We start from the raw sequence: 23,715 nt of genomic DNA on the forward strand, positions 1-23,715 counted from the left end.
ATGTTTTGGCATATGGCATGTTTAGGTGGGCTTGGATGTTTTTATGTGTAGGGTTTTTTCTTTGTGAAAAAAGGCTTCCATCTAGCTACCTTATCCCATAGGGAAGATATGAGGTGGAGAATAACAGTGATTGTTATCACACACAGAGAGTGGACAGAACTTGCCTGTTATTCACGCAGCTCAATTAATGTCACCATAGATCACCTCTTGTTTTCAGAGGGATGTCCTGCCCTTTGTTGATTCTGGCCTTCACAGTGTTACATGGTATACCTAATATTCTGAAATTCTTTTCTACCTTCCTGATCTATACCTTACGACAATGAGATCCTGATCAAGGTTTCTAAGCTCTTTGTGGACTATGGCTTCAGCAGTCAGATGAAAAAAATGGCAGAAATGGCAGATGTTTATTTAAGTTTAATTATAATTACATCACTGATGACAGATGTGTGTATGATAATTACATTTGTATGAGTTTAAATTGATTAATTCTGAACCCAGTCATATGCATTGTTATAAAAGGGTGTATACTGTACACACATACTATATGCAATCACGTTGTTTTTTTTCTCTCCCTAAAATGTTTCTATTTGTTTTTCACCTTTATTTTGTTGGTTGCTTTATCAAATTAAAGCTTGAAAAGATCGGACAGGATATTATCCTGGTTTAATTTTTTATTTCACACAAACTGGCACATTTTGACGAGTGTTTTTTATTGATTTTAGTGTTTTTTAGTGATTTTTATATCCACTGCATATAGGTATAACTGCTTGAAGCAGCAAGAAGCAACTATACCTATCTATATTTTGTTATGGATATATTATCAGGCAAGGGGAGAAAATGTTCTGACATTGCTGCAAAATGCCTGTAAATAATTCAGCGCTATTACAGAGAAGTCTGAGTATGAATAATACCTCAAATACATGAGGACCCCCCACACACACACACTTTATCACATTTTAGTTAGCGATTAAAATGATAGCTAGTAATGGAAATGATAACTTACCCTTGTATTGAAAGTTGGAGCATTGTTTTAGCTGATTAGCAAAGATCAGCCAGTTAGTTTTTGAACAGCTTTACATTTCTGGCATTTTGGCAGATGTCCTTATCCAGAGCAACTTACTTTTTTTTTTTATCTCATTTTATATATCTGAGCAATTGAAGGTTAAGGGCCTTGCTCAGGGGCCCAGCAGTGGCAGCTTGGTGGACCTGGGATCTGAACGCACAACCTTTCAATCAGTAGTCCAACACCTTAACCATTAAGCTCACATCCCCAACTTGTCTATAACGTGATACTTCACACAGGGCTACGAGTTTTCCAGTATATGTTTTCCACATATTTTTTAACTAGCATGCTAATGTAGACTGGCTACTACTGTTGTCTGGCTTGCTTTGTTGCTCTTTTATTAAGGGTGGAGGGACTGAGCTTCTTCTGTTGTTCTTTTCACTGAATTGTATAGTGATATACAATTCTATTCAGGTATTATTCAGGGTTTGGGTGTTACTTTATTTCTCCTTTATAACCTGCGGAAGTTACAGTATGTTACACAGATCGCTGTATAGGCTACCTGGACTGAGCTGTTCGACTGACTTTCACTTTCTTTCACTTTTTTATTTGTTAACTGTGACAGTCACACTGATGAGCATAATAAGATTTTTATTGTCACAATATTTAACGTATTACTGAGTAAATTATGATAATGGATCAGATGATTACATCTTCGGATGACATTTAATTCTACATTTAAACATCTTGCGTATCTGAATGTGCCTCCAAGGTGTAATGATTTGCTATTTGCGCAGCAGCTGAGCAGCTACTGACATTTCCACCAAGTGTTTTCAAGTCCCAAAGGTTACTTACTGCTGCTTTAATATGTATTATTAATGTATATGTGAATCTATTATATGATGTTAACAAAAATAGGAACATTATAAGACTTGCTGGTCTGTATACGGTCATATCTGTGGCCGGACTAACACTGCTAAATAAACACACTTGTCTTTGTTTCACTCCATTACAAATAAATAACAATAATTATGCAGAATCAACATAGTGGTTATATTCTAATGATAACCACCGTCACTCTCACAAACGTTATAATCAATACTGGATCTCTTTCACATGATAAGCAACAGCACACTTGCAGTATAACCCTACTCATAAAGTCTCAAGTAGGATTTTATACTAAAGTGCACAAACTGACACAGTAGAATGAGATGCCTAGATTAAGGGACAAATATGAGAAAATCCATTTGAATGTAAGACGGCTTCCACTACTAATCTGCACTAAGACGGGGGAAAAAAAGTACATACTTTAACTTCAAAAACCAGCAAAAGAACCAATACTCAGAAAGCCCTTACTGGGACTTTAAGCGAAGTTGTTTTTCAGTCAGTTTTAATTTTCAGTGCATATAACAGTTCCCCTCTCAGCTGTGCATCTCATAATATTTTCCCATACCAGTTAAAATGACACGTATTATTTACATCATAAAAATCATCAGTCTGGAGTATCTCATATTCAAAGTAGAAATAATATACCTATTTTACATATTTTCCCTGGCAACAAGTAAGCTTAAATATGTCTTCATGATAATAACACTAATACTGATACTTTGAGAGAGAGAGAGAGTGATGAAAATAATACATTTTCAATATCACTAGTTGAACTGAAGGCATTAGTTACTGTCTTTGTGCACTACATATTTAAATATACAACAATGTGTGTTATAATGGAAGTGTTTTGCATTGTACATTGCTTGTGCAATAAATCTCCCTGTATAACACCCCGTAATGAAACTGTTTACTATCCCATTATAACGCTCATATCTTAACATTTTTTGTTTTTTAAGATAAGTCTTAACCTAGCTTATTTCACACTACTCTCAAAATTCTTTACACTCTCTCAAAGCATGACACACTGTTGATAATCTCTCTCTCTCTCTCTCTCTCTGTTTCCATCCAAATGTTTCGCAAATGTTAAGCAAATTTTCAGAAAATCAGCAACAGAAAATGCGAATCAGTGTTTTGTTTCCATTTATGCTAAATTCAAAATTTGTAAAAATTCAAGTGGATGGAAACCCCTCTAACATGGTGAGGCGCTCATGCGCATGTGTGTGTGGTAATGAGGGGGTGGCACGGCAGGCGGTGGCATGGACAGGGGCAGGGGCTGGGACTCTGTGGGGTGGAGAGGGTGGTTGTGGCTAAAGTGTGAGGGTGACTGAAGCTGGAATGCAGCCGCAGACTCCGGGCTGGAGGCAGCGGTGGCACTGGGGGCTGACACGCTGTGCTGGGCAATGAGCTTTGCTGGAGGCTGCTGGGTCTGTGCTAGCTGAATGGACACATCGCTGGAGAGCTCAGAGGCACTGCGAGCACGCTGGTGAGGTGGCCAAGCATCAGGCTGCAGGAATTGACCGCTGTAATCGCTGCTCTCAGACAGACGGGGGCGGTAGAGCGCTGGGTGAGGCCGATACATCTCCTCCTCGGTGTAACGCTTCATGAAGAGATACACAGACATCACGCCTGCACCCTGAGAGAGAGAGAGAGAGAGAGAGAGATATGGGGTGGAGGAAAGTGTATGAAATTGACATGAGTGAAACAGACTGCGCTTCACTACACATTTAATTTCATTTTGTACACAAAGTGCCATTTAAATATGTACAAAAAGGGTAGCATAAAAGGAAAAATATAGCTCTCATTTGTCCCATTATTCCTTCAGTGGGTGAGTGATGGAGCTGTAATGCAATGTTTAAGACGTTGCAATGATTTAATGCTTTAGCAATTTCTGTCTTGAAAATAGCTCTTCAAATCAGTACCCTTTCTTTTCCTTGCTCTCTCTCTCTCTCTCTCTCTCTCTCTCTCTCTCTCACACACACACACACACACACAAATTGCTCCCTAAGCAACCGTGATATCATGGTAGTGAGGAGACCCTGCTGATTCAAGCAGAATAAATAGTTTCAGCCAGAACTACAATTTCGCTAAATCCTTACTCTAGCAGCACACACACATACACAAAATGGCTGACTGACAGCTTCATGCCTTGAAATCAATCTCCCCTCACTTCTTTCCTTTCCTTTTCCTTTCCTTTTCCTTTCCTTTCCTTTCCTTTCCTCATGTAAACCCTGTGCACTAGTGAAAAACAAGTGTTATTAAGATCTAATCACAACCTTCATTTACAAACAGATTTGGTCCTCGGGCTGAACCCAATCTCATTGAAGTAATCACTGACTGTCTTCTCATACAGTGTCTGCATTCATAATACACCAAGTAGGAAGTCAATCTGCTTGAAATGCTGTATACTTGTGATCACTGCATTCACAGTATAAAATCAGCAGCAGCAGACTGTATGCTGGCATTAGTTATCAGTTCAGGTAACAGAGAACAGATCTTAATATACCACAAATACATTATTTGTAGCTGAGACAATCAGATTGGCTCGAATATGGATTTAGTAATAAATAAATCATTTCAGAAATGTCAGACCTCTTTGAGGAGGAAAGAGCTGGCAGCAAACGCAAAGGACCAGCCGTAGTGATAGTTAAAGAAGTGCTCCGGTTCTCTAGGTCTGTTCATCACCTCATCGTTTATACTGGAGATATAGAGCACTAATCCCACCACCAGACTCAGACCTGAGAGAGAGAGAGAGAGAGAGAGAGAGAGAAAGAGATATTACATAAATAACAATAAAACCTGTAATAGAACACTGAGAGAAGGAATGGCTTTAAGTGTATTTTTTTCTCCACCAGAACACAAACAAGAGCTTGCAAGAGTAAAAGCTTGGGCTGATTTCTTTCTAGTCCAGACTATAGAGTTCTGTAATTGACTGTTGTGTCATGTCATGTGATTACACTTAGATTTAATGTCTGTTGGGGTTCATTTATTTAAGCCCTTGTCACATTCATTTCAAATCATCAGCAGTTATGCAAGAATCATGGCAAATAGAGTAGCAGGTGTTAAATACATTAATGAAATGAATTACTTTCTAAATAATTTTTCACTTAAAATGCCTTTGAAGGACAAACAAGACTTAACATAAATTGTCCAAATTACACACACACATTACATATGGATATAGGAAGCCTTGCTTAGTACCTCAAAATATGTTCTGCACATGCGCCCACACACACACACACACACACACACACACAGACACCATGCCTCAGGCAGGACATCAGGACATGAACTCCATCTGGATACATCACTTCACACAGGCACCCTGCTGCAATGTATGTCCTATATGAGAGCTGGACACACACACACACACACACACACTCAGAAAGTTCAGTCATAGAATGCCATGCTAATCTAACACATCACATGCGCCTACTTCTAACTCCAACTGACATGACTGATAAAAAAAAAAAAAAGGTGGGAGAATTTTTTTTCTTCCTAAACAGCATGTCAGTGGAAGCTGGAAAGCAGAGGGAACAGATTGTGCCAAGATTAAAGAAGGCCTTTCTTGTTCAGATTCAAGGTTAAAGCTACAGTGAAGTAAACAGCACTGTGTTCAGAATACAAATTTACTTACAGAACTAGTTACTCGAGTAAAATTAGCTGGGTATATGAGCACGATTTGGATCCCAGGACCCAAAAATATAAGGAATGCAAATCACTAGAATATAACTTTTTCGAAATTAATCAATAAATGTACTAAACGTAATGCAAAATAAAAAAAAAAATTTGTTCACTTTGTAAACACTGGATCTGTAGCTCCACCTACGTCACGTGATCTTTTGACGTGATTATGTCGTACATAGTGTCTTGGACGCGCATCCCAGAGCTAATGATAGACGAGCTTTTGTGGTTAAAAAGTATACAATTTTTATTTTTCTTAAAAAAAAAAACACAGATGGTTTGGCTAGATAAGACCCTTCTTCCTGGGCTGGGATTGTTTAGAGGTCTTTCAAGCTGCATTTGAACTGCATTTTGGAGGTTCAAACTCGTGGTCACCATTGAAGTCCACTATATGGAGAAAAATCCTGAAATGTTTTCCTCAAAAAACATCATTTCTTTACGACTGAAGAAAGAAAGACATGAAGATCTTGGAAGACAAGGGGTGAGTCAATTATTTGTAGATTTTTGTTCTGGACGTGAACTTCTCCTTTAAACCCTATTATATTTGCATAGATTATTTAATGTATTTTTTTTTCTAAAGGGATATTTTATTTTACTACAGAACTGCAACATGATCTATTAGGTAAATTTAACTCTGTGGCATTTTTTTAAATAATGAAGCTAATTTCCATGCCTGTTTTTTTCCTGTTTTTTCTTTCTTTAGTCATTTGTCATTTCCTGCAGAATCCCCATCACACACCAGCTGAAGACATGCTGTCTACAAGACATGTGAAGTGATCCACTATATCTACTCATGCTGCGTTAAACACTAGGGAAAAATATTCCAGTGAATCTATTTAATACAAAAGCCTACATCATTTCCACATGGATGAAGCGAGTTATATTAACACAAATTGTTTTATAGGACAATTTATTATTGATTTAAATTGAATTAAATGTAATTCTATAGTTATTTCTTCCTGTGCCAACATCCTTGAGAGTTTTTATAACCTAAATTGGATCATGTTACTACTACATGAACTTATCACACTCACTCGACATAATTCAAACTACTCATTAGAAACCTGTGTGTGTTTGTGTGTGTGTGTGTGTATGTGTGTGAGTGTGTGTGTGTTTATCAGTGAACTCTGTTTCCAGTAAAATATTTTATGTTACCATGAACCAGGTACAAATGGATAAAGCTAGGAAAAAGGACTAAAAAATAGTATCTTTCTTTCTGTTTCTCTCACATTCCTGCCTCCTGAGTCCTCATTCTCTACCAACATTCCAGGTTTTCACAAGAGATCAAGACATTTCGTTTTTCGTGGCAGAACACATCTCATTCAGCGTCTGAACAGCTTGATAATTATCCGAACATGAGCAAACTTGAGCTGCCCAGAAATGGCACTGAAAAACTGAAAGGTAATAATAATGTGACATGAAGACAAATTAATCATTTTGAAGACCTTTAAAAAGAAAGAAAAACAAAAAAATATATAAGGCATGTAAATTGCCACATGAAAGCCATGACAGCAGGCCAATGACTCATAGTCTAAATATCCCATGATGCCAGTACGCTTAATATACCAGGTTAGAAATACTCAAGATGAGGCAGATTAGTCATTTTCACTGAACATTTTACAACTAGTAATGAAAGAATAATCCCTCTCTCTTTTCTTAAAGCTGCATGCCTATTCATTCTGTTCCATCAACTCAGTTTTGTAACAATACAATCAAAATATTTTAAAAAATCCTCATATTTGATTTACCTTATATGCATTGTAAATCATTACACTATCCACGCAACATGAGCTTTTAGAGATTAGAGAAGGGATCATTAGCAAAGTAGAGTAATTCCAGCAGAGCCCAATGTGTGAGTGCCAGACAGTAATAAACAAAAGCAGATGGAGAACCTTAATGATAAGACAAGGGGTTTAAAATGGAACAAGACAACTCTAATCAAATGCAGATGGGATGGCCACACTCCATTTAAGACTGAAAATATAGCATCATATAGAGAGACTATGCTTTGAACATTCATTCATTCATTCATTCATTCATCCATCCATCAAACAATTCATTCACCAATTCATTCATCCATCCATCCATCCATCAATCAATCAGTACATTCATTCAGCAATCCATTCATTCATTCATTCATTCATTCATTCTTGTACCAATCCAGTCATTTACCAATTCATTCATTCTCTCACACATTCATTCATTCATTCATTCATTCATCAATCCATTCATTCATTCATTCATTCATTCTTGTACCAGTCCAGTCATTTACCAATCCATTCATTTACCAATTCATTCATTCTCTCACACATTCATTCATTCATTCATTCATTCATTCATTCATTCATTCATTCATCAATTCATTCATTCATTCATTCATCAATCCATTCATTTATTCATCCATTCATTCACCAACCCATCCATCCATCCATCAAATAATCAATTAATTAATTAATTCATTCATTCCTTATTTCTTTTCTATTATTATACCCTCAGGTCCATTTTCTGGCAATAAGCATGCAAAGAAACCATGACTCATTTATTACCTATGTGAGAATGTTTGTAGGTATGTTATTAGATGAAATTTTGTCCAATAATAAATGTGGGCATATACTGTAAAAAGCTATAAGTTCTCATAATGTAGTAAATTTCATCTGCCACCTCACACAGTGATAAAGGGTCTATCTACAAAAAGGCACATTTTTCTAAGCAGAAACCCTTCAGCCACCATCAGTTCTGTAATAATATCTGGATAGGAAGCAAAATTGGGGGAAATGAAATCTGCAGGATTCGTGCCAATGCACACAAAATGAAAATCTGTGAGCATTATGCTGATATAGCCAACATCTTTGTGGACACCTGAACCACACAATTGTCCAGAATGTCTTTGTATGCGGTAGAATTCATTTCCATTCACTGGAACTAAGAGGCTAACACCTCTTCCAGCATGACAGTACCCCTGTGCACAAAGCAAGCTACAGGAAGGCATAGTTTGTCAAGGCTGGTGTAGAGGATTTCAAGTGTCCTGCACACAGCCCTGACCTCAACCCCACTGAACACCTGTGGGATAAACTGGCACTGACTATGCAGCAGACCTCCTTAGTTCCTGACCTCACAAATGCTCTTGTAGCTGAATGAGCTCAAATCCCCACAACCACGCTCCAAAATCTGATGGAATACAGTACCTTCCCAGAAGATTAGTTATTATTGCTACTTACATAAAAGCTGTAAGGAATTTTGTTTTATTTACTGCATTAAAGAATTAGTTTTATTTACTGCATTATTTCCTATGAAATAAACTGGATATAAATGTCTCCATACCCCTGTTAAAATGTCATGTTTTGTGAATTCTTTGTGAAATGTGAAATCACAACAAATAAAAAACAAACAGAAAGGGAATATTTGGGGGAAAAGGTTACAATAGCTTAGCGAAAGTGTGCACACACCTAAACTAATGAACGAACTTATGAGTTTATTATACCATTCAGAAAGAGTCTACCATCCTTACCAGCCTATCTGTTGGGTCACAAACCAAATAAAATGGGCAGTGCTAGTGCTTGAAGCAAGTAAAAAGGACAAAAAGGGTTTTCCACAATTTTGTTTCACACTTTATAGTACGTATTTCCAGAAAATACTAAAATATTTCCAGCTTTTTTCCTGAAAAATATTGCTTACAGAAAGAGACATAGAGTAAACAGGTATTATTGTGTTTTGTATGTACCCTAGGGCTCCCCCCACCCCCACCCCCACCCTTCCATCTTGTTTCAGTGAAGTGCAGCTTGGTGCGATCAGATTAACTTTGTTGCCTTTTATCGTTCATAATATTGCATTTCAGTTTGCTCGCATGTAATGGCTTTTAGATTGAAAAAAAATTTATTAGACTAAAATTCAGCTTACCTAAAAATACAAAATTAGGTACAGATCATGAATATCTCAAGTTTAGGCAACATTCCTTTGACAGTTTAAAAAAGTGAAGTATAACAAGTAACATGCAAAAGGTACAACCTAAAATAATGTAAGATAGTTAAGACCATGAATAAATGAGCAGAAAAGTATTCGCTAATTAAACAGATGGCTACTGCTGACTGATGCTTTAGCATCCTGACATCATATATACCATACAGAGTCCTGGACATGTCAAATCAGGCCAAAGACAATGACAGAAATCTCTAGATTATAAAAAAAAAAAAAATCATTGTTCTTTGCGAGCCAGATGCTATAGCTAGTAGTAAGAGGTTATTTCTCAAAAGTACGTGACTTAAGGAGTAATAATAGTTTGTGGTTTGTAGCTTAACCTTAAGAGTTTTATAAATAAAGCTGGAGTCAGATGAGGGTCCAAGTTGAGTGTCAAGTGTCATAAAAATAAGCTAGAGAAGATGTTAAAGATGAATGAAACTGTGATTAATACCTGACAGGATGAAGAAGATTCCGGAAACAAATGCCAAGATGGTGCGCTGCGGGCGAATATGGCCCACGTTGCTAAGGATGAAGGCAGTGAACACAAAGAGCAAAGACACCATGGGGAAAGGAGTAGCTGTCCGCACCATTTCTGTGAAAGAACAAAACACAATCAGGTGTGTGTCTGAGACTGAGCAGGAAAATTTCCAAATCTCTCCGTCAATATACTCACTGAGAATATTTGCCGTGTTTTCTGTTGTGATCTCTACCTCTGGCTCAGTGAAATACTCAGAAGCCACGCATTTTCCTTTCTCTGAACCTGAAAGGAAGACAAAGCAGAGCAGGGTTAGTGCATGATGAGAAGGAGACAAAGAGAAGATCAGAGGATGTGAAAGTGGCAAGTATTGAATCATTTCATACATAAGAACATACAAACACAAGCAAACACTATGTGTGTAATCCTGATTAACAAACAGGGATGAGTTTGCATCTAAAATAGGTTTTGCTATAATGAATACAGTACATTTCTACAGTGGAGGTCAATGCAAAGAGATTCTGAAATTCTATTTACTCAGTCACTCAGATGTGATGTATTGTATATTAATATTGCATTTATGGATCATACCACTCATTAGTGAAAGGAATGGATTTTCCCAGTAGGGGGGAGGATGAAGGGTCGATAATTGGGTGGTGGAAGTCTCCCTAGGTTTGTTAGCAGCTCATTAGGAACAGGTGAGATGAGGGGTGATATTCGGATGTGAACAGCCGTCTCGAATAAATGGCAGTGCTCATTAGTGAATGTGTTCTTTGTCAAAGGTTTCAGTTTAATGGTGTGAGCTGTGGCACATTCATCTTATCTCTGTGAGTGATGTGTTAGAATCATCCTGCTTCAGAGCGTTTGCAGATTCATGTCATCACGAAACCTAGCCTATAGGGTTTTCTGCAATACTTGTGCTGTTTTATTATTTCACTGTTTTCTTTTCCCTCATCTTCTATCTTTTCAGAACATTAAACGTGGGATAGATTGTGTATCTGACATGTGGCTCTGACTGCTTCTGTCCAACTGTCATCCTTGTACGCTCTATAATGTTTAGTCCTACTGCACTGATTTACATGTGAACATTGTGGTTGCTGTGAGGTATATTTTGATCTAACAGATGTGCCTGTAAATTTGTGGGACTGGCCAGTGTTGCAGTATGACCTGTACCTCTATAAAATCAGGGACTATTATATTACGCTCTCAAACCAGCAAACTAGATTTGATTTAAAGTTTGCCACCTTAAACCAGAAAAACCCAGGAAGTATTCCTTACTGAAACTGCATTTACATTATTAATTGGTATCCATGCACTGTGTGTAGGATATGGTGTAGTTGAGTATGTCAGGTTGGTGTACTTTCCTAATCAGCCCCAATACGTCACACGTCTATTTCTATCACTTGCACCTGTGTCTCATTTCACCCCGATTAGCACTGATATTTAAGTTCCTTTGTTTCAACACCTGATTGTCAAGCTTCTGTTGTCTTCCTCTTCTTGCAGTGTTTTGGGTTCCACAATTACAGTTATCATTTGATCCCAGTTATCCTGCTTATTGTCTACAAATTACATGACAGAACCTGCCATGGACCTACCATGGATGCAGCAGGCTTGTTTCAGAGCACATGGGCCCAAGGTGAGCAAATCTGGAAGAAAAAGATGCAGCTTGACCAGATCAAGGCCCTTCTGGACCGGCTCATAGCTGGGCCTGATGCCATATTTGTTTCCTCAGGAAATTTTTTTAGAGGGGGCTCCTATACTGGCTGGAGACATCTCTCACTCTTCCTGCCCTACTTTGGTCATTACACTGCCTCCTTGCCCCACATCAGATGTTGCTCTGCCTCCTTGCCCCACATCAGATGTTGCTCTGCCTCCTTGCCCCACATCAGATGTCACTCTGCCTCCTTGCCTCACATCAGATGTCACTCTACCTCCTTGCCCCACATCAGATGTCACCCTGCCTCCTTGCCCCACATCAGATGTTGCTTTGCCTCATTGCTCTGCCTCCTTATTGCATTTCAGCTGTCACTCTGCCTCCTTGCTCCATTATGTATGTCACTCTGCCAGCTTGATCTGCTGGGGGTGTCCCTCTGCCTCTCTGCCATTACAGCACATGGGTATCACTCTGTCTCCCTGCTCCACATCACATGTCACTACACACCCCAGTTTGACGTCAGGTATCTCTCCACCTTCCCACTCCACTGAGGACATCACTCCGCCTCCCTGCAGTCGCTGAAAAGGCAGTCCTCCCCTTTGCTACATGCAATTCCTCATTTCTTGCTGGCTTCGCAGTGGCTATCGCTCCACACCACCGTCTTGTGGAGGATGTCACATCTCCTTCTGTCTACACTAATGGTATTGCACCCAAGTAACTTTGTTGGCCTAAGACCCTTTATCAGGGTTGAAATGTCTCACATCACTGTCCAGGACCCCTCTGAACTGCCCTTCTGGGGCACCAAACTCCTGTCTTCACTGTGTCTCATTTCACCCAGATTAGCACCAGATTGTCAAGCTTCAATGTAGTGTTCAACAGTCCTGGTTAGTGTTTAAATATTTAGTATCTAGTTTCTTGCTTTCACAGTTTTGGTTATGTAGCTGCTTTAATAAAGCTTTTTTTTTTAGTATTAAAGGTAATTACATTACTAAGGTATACTATTGAGAAGATTTCTCAATTGCATACTTTAGTATCTCAGAATGATTAAAAAAGCAAGTGTCATATTTTGACTTTATTGCCATTATACTCTATGTAAATTTATGTTTAAGAAGCTTCTGCTTCTTAAAAACTGCTGCTCATGCAACATCTCAGAGCAGCTGAACACACTTGAAGGAAAGAACTAACTGACCTTTTCCACATATATCACACTCACAATTGTTTAGTTTTGCACTCTTGGAGAGGAGAGAGAGCAATGCCATTCCTCTCACCTTGTACATTACCAGAAACATGCCCACTTCTGGTGCATGAACTGTATCCCGCAGTGCTCAGAAATAAGCATGGATGATTTTGGATTTTAATAATCAGAGTGTATGTGTGTACCTGCTATGAAGCACACCCTCCAGAGGCCGGAGTGCAGCGCCATCTTGACGTCGATGGTTTGGTTCTGCTGCAGCACAATGCCCTCCTCCATTAGCAGCCAATAATCGGTTGCCACGGCAACCCCAACCAACAGCAGTCCGCACGCCCCAAACACGGTGGAGAGCAGAGTGAGAGCCCTGCTGCTGCATGAGCTCATCTACACATGCACACACAAGCAGAGGAATTAAGAACATGGGAAACAGCATCATTTTAACCAAACTGAGGTTAAAAATATATTTAAGCTTTAAAATATAATCAGTCATTTTGGTAAAGGTTTGTCAGAAAGAGCTTCGAGTTTTAAAACTCCCTTAAGTGTTCTTTCCAAAGCAAAAGAAATGCACACATCAGGGTAGAACACCTGAATTCAAAATGGCTGACAGGGAAATATCGACTCTTCATTATCCTGATTGATTAGATGTGGGCAGGTCTGCATTATTAGTGTTTTTTTTTTCTTCTCTGCTCTACTGAGCACCACAGGCACTGGAGTTTTCCTTCAAGTGGATAATTTTATTGACAGTTGAATGTTAGGAAATAAAATCTGTAACTTTATAGGACATTTGTAATGGTTTGTGTTCATATCAATTATCACATGCAGTAAAAGTATTTCCAAATATAAAAAAAACACCCCAAAGAATATTTTTTCCCTCTTTAACCAGGCAGTCATGAGAAAAGTCAAAGTTCAGCTAGCTTAACGGGTGAGAGTCACTGAGGCGGAAAGTGAGACACACACACAGAGAGAGAGAGAGAGAGAGAGAGAGAGAGCTACTGTATGAGTCATAGCCATGCAGTGAGGTACAGAGTTCTTCTTCAAAGGGTAGTCACCATTCAGCAATTACATGCTCATCCACACACACACACACACACACACACACAGACACAAAATGATCATTTACAGAGCATTATGACAATATTCCGCAGTCCATGTCAGAAACACACGATTTTGAAAAATTGTTTAAAGCATCAACAATGCATTATGTGAATGAAATATAGGGAAAGAGAAGAAGGGAAAAGAGACAGCGCTAAGTAACCGTGAACCAATGGTCCAGCAGAATACAACTGCAGTGAGAGTAAATGCGAGAATGGCACTGTGAGCGTCTGTCCGTTCGTATTCTCTCAGACCTCTTCTCTGTCGCTGACCCCACATACTGCTCTCACTCCCTCTCTCCAGCCAAATAGTTGATCAATGCTTAATTAATCACTGTTGTGCCTTTTTCTGTCCCTGTTATACGAGATGGCTTGAACACGGAATTTAACTGATTGCTGTCATAAAGATATATGACTTTGTGAGAGAGTGGCAAAGATATAAATGGCGTATTATAGACTGAGATAAAGAGGCAGCAATTCTGTCTATGTGTTTCTGTATATATTTTTTGTGTATGAATCTGCATATGAATGTCTTCAGACTGTTATCTCCTGTCTGTCTTCCAGAGCTGGTGACTCAGAGCAGCGCCCTGAGAGACAAGAACAACGTACCGCAGGGAGAGAGAGAGAGAGAGCTGGAGAGAAAAGATATAGCAAAAGGAACAAAAAAGCAAGAGAAAGGGAGGGGAAAGGCAGAGAGAGAGATGGAGTGACAGCATGGATACAAAAAAAGAAAGAGACAGATGATGCAGATGCAGGCTACAGGCCATCTGCAGCGTTTGAGCTGATAATCCTCTGGAGTAAGAGCTACATCAAAGTCCAACAGAGACCATCACATCCACCACAGCTATGATATATGAATATACATGACTAGATTGATTAGAGCATGCATATTAATTTAAAACAGGGCGAAAGTCAGACATGGATAAAGTGGGATGATAAGAGTCAGAAAGGGGGGGGGGGTGTAGTGGGGGGGTTTGGAAGCCGAGGGAGCCATCAGAGACTGCTACAGTGCTGCAGTTCTGCCTGGCTGCTAGAGGAAACCTGCTGGGTGAGTGTGGTTTGTGCCAAGCTCTGCATGGACAGAAGGTTTCTAAAAAGGAGGTTTAGATGTGAGGCCAACACTCTTTGGGTGTTTGGGCATAGGGGGGTGTGTTAGTGCTAAGAATATTCATAGTCATTCGCTGTCAATGTTAACTTAAAAATCTCATCCGGAGATCTCTATTTTATTCCTCTTTGTAATAAAAACATAGTGAAGGTCTTACTTGTGTCAATCATTAAGAGTCGAATTTAGAAAAAAAGGTGAAAAAAACCTTCTAAAAGAAAAGTACCTATATTTAAACTCACTCACTCACTCAGGGTGATGGGGTACTCCGAGCCATACTGGGAACACTGGGCACGAAGGTGGAAATACACCCTAGAGGGGATGCCAGTGCATTGCAGGGCACCATACACACACAGGTTTGGACTTTGGGCCAACTTATCTTAGCCAAACAACCTACTCACATGGTTTAGGAACTTGAGGACCTGCAGGATACCCATGTAAACATAGGAAGCACATGCCAAGAAACTCCACACAGAGGTAATCTGAGCTCAGGATCCACCCAGAGACGCTGTAGCTGTGAGACAACATCACTAGCACCTGCACTAGTGTGGCACACTTGCTAAAGGACGTTTTAAAGCTTTTAGTGTAACTGCAGGAAAAGGAAACATCTGACATATTTACAGCTTGAATTTACAGGGATCATATCTGGTCACTGCTCACCATGTATTTAGGTGGTGGATCAATCTGTGGTGAAACTGATACGCTAGTGTCTTTAGGTCTGGTTTAAATGTATCATGCACACTTAATATGCTAGCCAATTTATTAGACACTCCTGTATTGCCATAGAATATAGCTTGTCTTTTCTCTGAGTGTGTATCCTCCAGCCATAATTGGTTATCATTGATCAGATCCTGACCACAGAGCTGTGCTGGTGGTTACATTTGCCCAACATGTACATTGTGGTGATCATCTGGCTACTGGCTCAATGGAAACAGCACCTACAGTTACAGCTAATAAACTCATTCATTCATTCATTCATTCATTCATTCATTCATTCAGCCTTAGAGTTTATGGCATTGGACTGCTGATCGGAAGGTTCCTAGGTCCACCAAGCTTACACTGGTGGGCTCATAAACAAGGCCCTTAACCCTCAATTGTTGTATGAAAAAAAAATTAGATAAAATGTAAGATTCTCTGGACAAGGGCATCTGTCAAGTGCCATAAATGTAAGTTTACTTCTATGTTCATGGCAGCAGGTTGAGATGGAACAGATTTCAGCAACTGCTACAGGAACCTCAGGTGTTCCCAAACCTGTGAGAATAGACTCTAAGGCCAAAAGTACATATCTGACCATCATACCCATGTGTAGTTCTTTGCGATTTTATCGATTTTATTCTCACAAAGTTGCACACAACTTTCAAGAATGTCTTTTTATGCCATAACATTAAGACTTCTTTTCATTGAAACTAACAGACCCAAACCTGTTCCAGTATGACACTACCCCTGTGCACAAAGAGTGGTGCAATAAGACATGTTTTGCAAAGGCTGGAGCAGAAGATTTCGACTTGAGTGCCTTGCACGAAGCCATGGACTCAACCCCACTAAATATTTTGGGATGAACTGGAACACTAGCTACATGACATGACATTTTGCTCAACATCATTCCCTACAAACTTTTGTGGAATTCCTTCAGGGAAAGTGAAGGATGTCATAACAAGAAAAGAGGACTTGATCTGGAATAGAATGTTCAATATGCACATCGGTGTGATGGTCAGGTTTCCACATACTTTTGGCCATATATCATTTCTTAAGGCTTCTGACCAGCAAATCACACCTGATAGCAGGAGGTGAACAGTAGGTTATCCTTATAAGATGCTTAAACCACCTTAGCTGCCAGTTAAGTATATAATCTTAAGCACTATTATTTGGCAAATTGATGAGGAAAACAAACAGTTTGGCTTTAATTTTTTTTTGCAGTTTAATTTGATATAATTTGACACACTGATTGAAGAAACTGATTTTATATACAGTGTTATGTTTATTAATTAGAAATTATAAATCTTTACAAGATTACATCAGAGTATAATTACCGTTTGGATTTTAGTCAGTAGGTTTTACGTGCACACACTCACGCCTGATGTGCTTCAGCATGGGATCCAAAATAGGGCAAAAACCCTGATCAAAATAAGTAACAGGGCAGTTACGCTCACTGGCCGACTGAACTACTTATCGCTTCTTTCATTTGAAAGAGGCTCACAGAAATTTTGGGTTTTGAGGAAATCTCATTAATCAAGACAAACACCACCACAGGCTAAAAAAAGGCTGATTGCAGTACTCCAACGGTGTGCTGTGCTTTGCTGCTTTGTGTTTCCTGGAGGAAATTTGCTAAATTACTTTTGGTTTAAGTGTAAAAATACTTACACAATGGTTTAGGATTCAGTAAATCTAATTTAGTTTTTCTATTTCCTATTCTGTGCTCCTGTTCTGGTGTCTCTATAGGTCCACGTAATTGTATGTTAGAATTACACTAATGGTCTAGGATGAAAACTGACTAAATGTTATTCTTGGCTGAACTGTTAAAGCCCAGATGCTCACAGCATAATTTATTACATACATTCATTAATCAGTCTATGTGTATGAATAATATGCGTATAATTACACAGTATGAACACAGTCAAAGCTAATGGTGAAAAAGATGCATGGTCTGTGTGAAGAAAACATGGTGATTCCTAGCATCAAGCAAACAACCTTTTGGCTCAACCGGACAGCGCACAAGCCCCTGTCCTTACATGACAGTTTAGAGAGAGAGAGAGAGAGAGAGAGAGAGTATGTGAGGACATTAGGCACCCTACAGCTATTGTGCGCTCCCCTCAGGCTGTGTGTGCTGCTGCAGCGGGAGGCTATGTACTCATGTAGACTGCAGATTTTCTTATATTAATTTGAATAAATACAGTCTTTGGCTGTGCAGGCATTTTGTGAGCCTGAATCAGAATCTCCATAATAAAGGACAAAACTGGAAAATCTGTTTATATACATTCACTACCTATTTAAGTAAAAAAAAAAAAGAGACTTGTTCTATGAGCAGTTATGTTATGTAATTGTAAATTAGTTCATTTTCAGTAAGCGCTTTATGCCAAGCAGCGTCAATGAGGATCCAGAGTCTATCCCAGGAACACTGGGCACAATGAGGGACGATTCACACCAGATTGGACAGATTATTAATGTTTTATTCAATTATTTGTATTTAAAGCACATTACTTATTAGTGACACAGTGGTGTTGTTCGATCCTGGGTTTGGATCACTATCTGTATCTGTATATTCTCCCCACTTCTGCTTGGTTTCCTCCTGCCTTCTAGAAACATATGAGCAGATGGATTGGCTCTGGTGTGAATATGTGTGTATGGTGCCCTGTAATGGACTGGCATGACATCCGTTGTGTGTCTGCCTCCTGGAATAAGCGCCAGATCCGCTGTAACCCAAAACCAAGATGAAGCGCTTACTGAAAGTGAGTGAGTTAGTGAGAAACTATGAATTATTCTCTAACTACAGAGAAAGGAATATGGAAAGTATACCAATTCCACACTGAGGAATTGGGAGAGAAGTCTGCACTCATCAACAGATTCTGAGTTACAATGAACAGCGTGGATTTTCCCTTCAAACTAATTTTAGAAAGCACATCGACAGACTCGGGTGTGAACTTTCAAAGGCTAGAATTAAGCAGCGATGTCACATCAAGTAACTTCTCAACTGATCAGAGTCTTAGAGAACCTTAGCAACCAAATGTGACCGGCGTGGGTGAACGTCTTAGAGTAAAATAGGGACAGGGAATAGAGGATGGAGAGAGAACGTGTGTGTGTGTGTGTGTGTGAGAGAGAGAGAGAGAGAGAGAGAGAGAGAGAGACTCGGGGATAAGGCTGAGGTATGGAAAGTCCTTGGCCTAAAAAAATGAGATCAGTCCAATGCGCAAGTGCGCGCTTTCTCGGGAGCGTGCTTAGTTCAAGCATAAACTACTGCAAACGCTCAGCCCCCGTCTCCATTCTTCAGAGTATGATATAAAATCACTACAAGATTGTTACACCTCATGTCTTACCCTAATAATGAATGGATGACCATTGTAACATGAATGGACACTGCAACACCGAACGCCAGAAGAAAATGAAATGGAAAAAAAAAAAAGAAAAGTCAATTATAAATCCCACCAGCAGTCATAAACTAACATCTGATTATCTTCACACGGTCACGCGTATCTATCTGTACCTCTTAACACTCTCACCCTTACGTCATAAAAATACTACATCTGTTATAATATGCGTCATGTATGTCCGTTAGAGACAGGTTTATCCTATAGAATGCTTCTCCCTCATCCATACAACACGCTGTCCAGAGCTTGTCCCTGTGGCATATGGTTTCACTTACACGCATGCGGCACAGTAGCTGCTACTGTACTGTACTTACAGAGAGAGACATTACAGCACCCGCGTGAAAATTCCTGCAAATTCTCACACACACACACACACACACACACAAGACTCCAGAAGTGCAGCAAATACAGTCACATATCCTCTTCACGCTAGCTTTCCAGCTGTAACATCTGTGCAAAGGGCGGAACTCCTGACATGCAGCCTATATGATGTAGTAAAAGCGTGCTTAAGATCACGACACACACACACACACACACACACAAACACAAACAGACACACACAAAGGGGTTAAGAGAATTAACGAACTCACCCTTCCCAAAGAGGCGAGAGGATCCTGCCAGCACAGCCGAGATCCTCACAGCAGAGATGTCCGGTTTTTAAAAAAACCCTGCTCTCTCTCTCTCTCTCTCTCTCTCTCTCTCTCTCACTCTCTCTCTCTCTCTCTCTCTCTCTCCTCGGATACGCATATTTTCCCGCTCTTCTTTCTTTCTGCGCACTCTCTCTACTCCCCATACTGAAGTGATGCAGTAAGGTAATGTAACCAACAAGAGAACAAGATCAAGAAGGTTTTTTCTTCCTCCATTCATTCATTCTTTCTTTTTTCTCTCTCTTTTTTAAAGACCATCCTCTACTTTAATGTGTCCCACTGACTTATAAGATGCTGAGATCTTTTCTTTTTCCCTCTCACTGGCCAGAACCCTGGGTTTTTTAGAAGACTGCAGTGCACCTGTCCACAGATCAATGCTTTTCTCACAGTACAAAAGCGTAAACCATGCGTCACTTCACACATCCATAAACATCAGCTTCACATGGAGAATCAGTGAGAAAGGAAGCTTACACACCCCCTGACCTGGACAAATTTTATTCTCCTGGACAAATTCTGTTTCTGGGGATCTCCTTGTCCTAGCTAAGTGAGTACCCGAGCAGCATAGGAGGTCTAATCTTTTTTGACATTTACAGTAATGGTAGCAAATAAATCTTTAACAGTTCTCCAGTTCTATACTAATAAGACAGCCTTTTCTTCCAGATAGTGTTCCAGAAAACTCTCCATAAAGAGAATTATCCATTTTTCTATGAACAAATCTGACAGAATACCAGAGTAAAACTGCAGAAGAGATTTGCTGTATTGCAAATCTTTTGCAGATTTTCAGACAGGGAAAAGTTTTTCAAAGGTGTTCTTGGGTTAAATTAAGGATTATTGTGTTCCTGAAGGGATTGGGACTTATAACCTTCTCTGAAAGAGAAGAATACTTGGTGTATTCTAGATTTAAACTTTCTTCAGTGTATAGTTTTCTTGGTCATTCATTCATTTTCAGCGCTGCTTTATCAGGGTTGGTCAGGCTTGCAGAGGATTTGTAGCTTATCAGGGGAACAAGGTGGAACACACACACACACACACACTGGGACACCCCCTCCCACACACACACAACATTTATTCACACTTACCTAGTCCACATACTGGAATGTTTTTGGGAGGTGTGTGGAAACTGGAGAACTTGGACCCAAACAGACATGGGGCACAAAAACCGAACACAGACAGAAACCCAAGCATCCTGGAGCTTTGAGGCAGCAACACTACCCACTGCACCACAAAGCTGCTTTTATTATCATTCATATTCAGAACTAATCAAAATCTCTCTCATACTCACTTAAAAAACCATCACAGCAGTATAAATCTGCATGTGCATGTACAGTACTCACCCACTTTAATATATATTTCCTCTTTTTTCATTCTTTCCTCACTCTTCTTTTCCTTAGGGTTTCTTTCTGGATCCCTAATGAGGAAATCAGGTATTTTTAGAAGCTATGTCAATAGCGTACAGTACACTCTGACCCCAAGAAGAATGAAACCTTATGATATTAGAAGAGGCACAAAGCTTTAGATACCAAGAAGTAGATCTGTCTAGATTTGTCAGGTAATTGCTGAAATTGCTCAGTTTATTTACAGCATAGTCATACAGTTTTACTGTGTGTTTGTATCATACGCTAAAATGAACACACACACACACACACTTATTTAACATTTTCAACACTTTAAAGTCTCTTTATGTTATGACCAAGAGGGAGGAAGAGTTTCTATTTGATTATCCAAAAGCATTTGAAATGAAGAACTTGTGAAATTCAATAGTTAAATGGCTCAGAGGGTAACGAGCAGATAAGAGTCAGGGACAGTTACAGTAAGGAGGTTATGTTGGATTTTTAATAGGCAGGGGAACTGAGGGTGTCCCATTATATCACTCTATACCCTCCGGGAGCCAGCTAGGATGAAGTGATAAGAGGAGGAAGAGTCAGTAGGAGAGAGGTGAAATAGAGAGATGCTTAGAGGGGTGGTTTTGCTTTCTCGGCAGCCTCATCAGCATGAATGTGTAAGTCAACTGCTTCAAACAGCAATAAAAGACAGAAACAAAAGACCCCGACTGAATCCTTTTTGACATATTTAACTGTGCTTCACAACTATTGGGAATCTCATCATTTTTGTGCAGTAGTTTGTTCTCTAACATCACAGTTGCTGCTTTCATGGATGCTAGAATCTAAACAAGAACTGTAGTAACCTGGCAAGGTCAATAAAGCAAAGTCATCATTTATTTCGAGTTGGTCAAAAGCAAGGCCATAGCTATGTCTTGAACACCGGGGGACCAAAACATTTGGTGGGGTGTTTGGAAGGCGGGATCATAAATGTAATGTATGTACCAAAATAACCATGGTATATATAATATATACCAAAATAATGGATACCAAAATAACTACAGTAAGGACAGTGTGTATTACAACAGAAAAAAACCAGTTAGATTTGCTGGTTTATTATATTTCAGTTTTACTCAGTTTTCAACCCCAGGGAGGATTTTAATCCTACACCACACAGATATCATGAATAATATGTCCCAAACCTATCTGCTTCTGCCAGTACCTTCTCTGCTAGTAACTGTGTCCCATATATACACATCACAACTAGATATGATTGATATTTTTAATATTAGACTTATAATGGACCAGACTATAAGACACAAAGCTCTCGTATGGCCACTTGGATATGATGGTGATAGTTTTTATGGTGCCTTTATAGTGCACCTTTAAAGCTCATGACCATTATCTTTGTCATAGCCATTGTATAGAATAGAGCTGTAATAGAGTGGAAAGAATGGGAAAAAAAATCAAATTTTTAAGTTATGAAGATATTAAGTAATAATATTTGGTTTAGGAATGATATCAGGGTAAGTAAAGGATAACAGATGCTGTCGGCCAACTATCCCTTTAACCTTTTGTTGCAGGCACTTGGGGGTTTATTGACCTTTATTCTTAATCGTATGCCTAATATCATGAAAACAGCTCTGCTAATGTTTGTCACATTGACAATAACACATGACGTAAATAAATCACACTCTTTCGCCATTAAAACTGAAGCATTGTGCACGTTCTTTGAACAGTAAAGACTAACTTCTTTGATTTGATCACAAACATTTTGGCATTGACAAGTGCTGCTAGGCAGACTATCCTAAAAATGTAGCTTTTTTTATTATCCTAATAACACACATAGTGGCACATAGCAGCGTGCAGCAGAGAAGCATTTAGAAAATAAATAAATAAAGAATATGGGTCAATTTGGCTATGTAACAGTGGGTATGGCTATTGTTAAAAAGGCATGTTGGAAAAATATGCTCTTGTCTGAGAACAGGCTATCAATACAGTACAGCACAGTGCTGGTGGCATTATGTTGTGGTGTTTCTTTTCATTGGCAGAGATTGGGAAACTGGTCAGAGTTGAGGACAAGTTTGATGGATCCAGGTAAATCCTTGAAGAAAATCCGCTCCAGTCTGAAAAACCCTTGAGACTACGCTGGCAGTTCAGCTTCTAACAGGACAACAACTCAAAGCCAAAGCTACACAAGAGTGTTGCAAAACCAAGTGCATAAATGTATAAAAATGGCCCAGTCTGAGCCAGCAATCTCCATTTAATATTTCTGTCTATCCAGAAACATAGACATATGTAAAACTGTAGAAGGGAATTATTAACCTTTATCCAATTACATATTATAACCAGTCATTAACCAGTAAATTTTCCACTGATCAGCACTTTATATTAATGATATACTGTACTGCAGGGTCAAAAAGCTCTGTATTGTCTTCTGTAGCTCTGTGTCTTTATGTAGCACCATGGTCCATGGTTTCATTTTGCTGTGTACTGCATCTGCTATAAATGGTCAAAATGACAATAAAAGCCCTTTGACTTGATTCTTGAATTCTTCTGTTAGGCTTGAAGAAAATCTGTTAATATGAAAATCTGTTAATAGTTAACATGGTGAATATCACGCA

General features: G+C 39.2%; 1 protein-coding gene across 1 annotated transcript; it reads right to left on the reverse strand.

The window, feature by feature from the left end:
• Nucleotides 1-2,815: 2,815 nt before the first annotated feature.
• Nucleotides 2,816-19,850, reverse strand: cacng7b (calcium channel, voltage-dependent, gamma subunit 7b). Its single transcript, XM_058379946.1, has 6 exons — nucleotides 19,716-19,850; nucleotides 13,039-13,234; nucleotides 10,203-10,289; nucleotides 9,981-10,121; nucleotides 4,481-4,626; nucleotides 2,816-3,524 (listed from the first exon to the last, which is right to left on the reverse strand). The coding sequence occupies exons 2-6, from the start codon at nucleotides 13,232-13,234 to the stop codon at nucleotides 3,081-3,083; spliced, it is 1,014 nt and encodes a 337-aa protein (XP_058235929.1). The 5' UTR covers nucleotides 19,716-19,850; the 3' UTR covers nucleotides 2,816-3,080.
• Between the last annotated feature and the right edge of the window lie 3,865 nt (nucleotides 19,851-23,715).

This window comes from Hemibagrus wyckioides, linkage group LG01 (assembly GCF_019097595.1).
Source record: "Hemibagrus wyckioides isolate EC202008001 linkage group LG01, SWU_Hwy_1.0, whole genome shotgun sequence".
Taxonomy (NCBI): Eukaryota; Metazoa; Chordata; class Actinopteri; order Siluriformes; family Bagridae; genus Hemibagrus; species Hemibagrus wyckioides.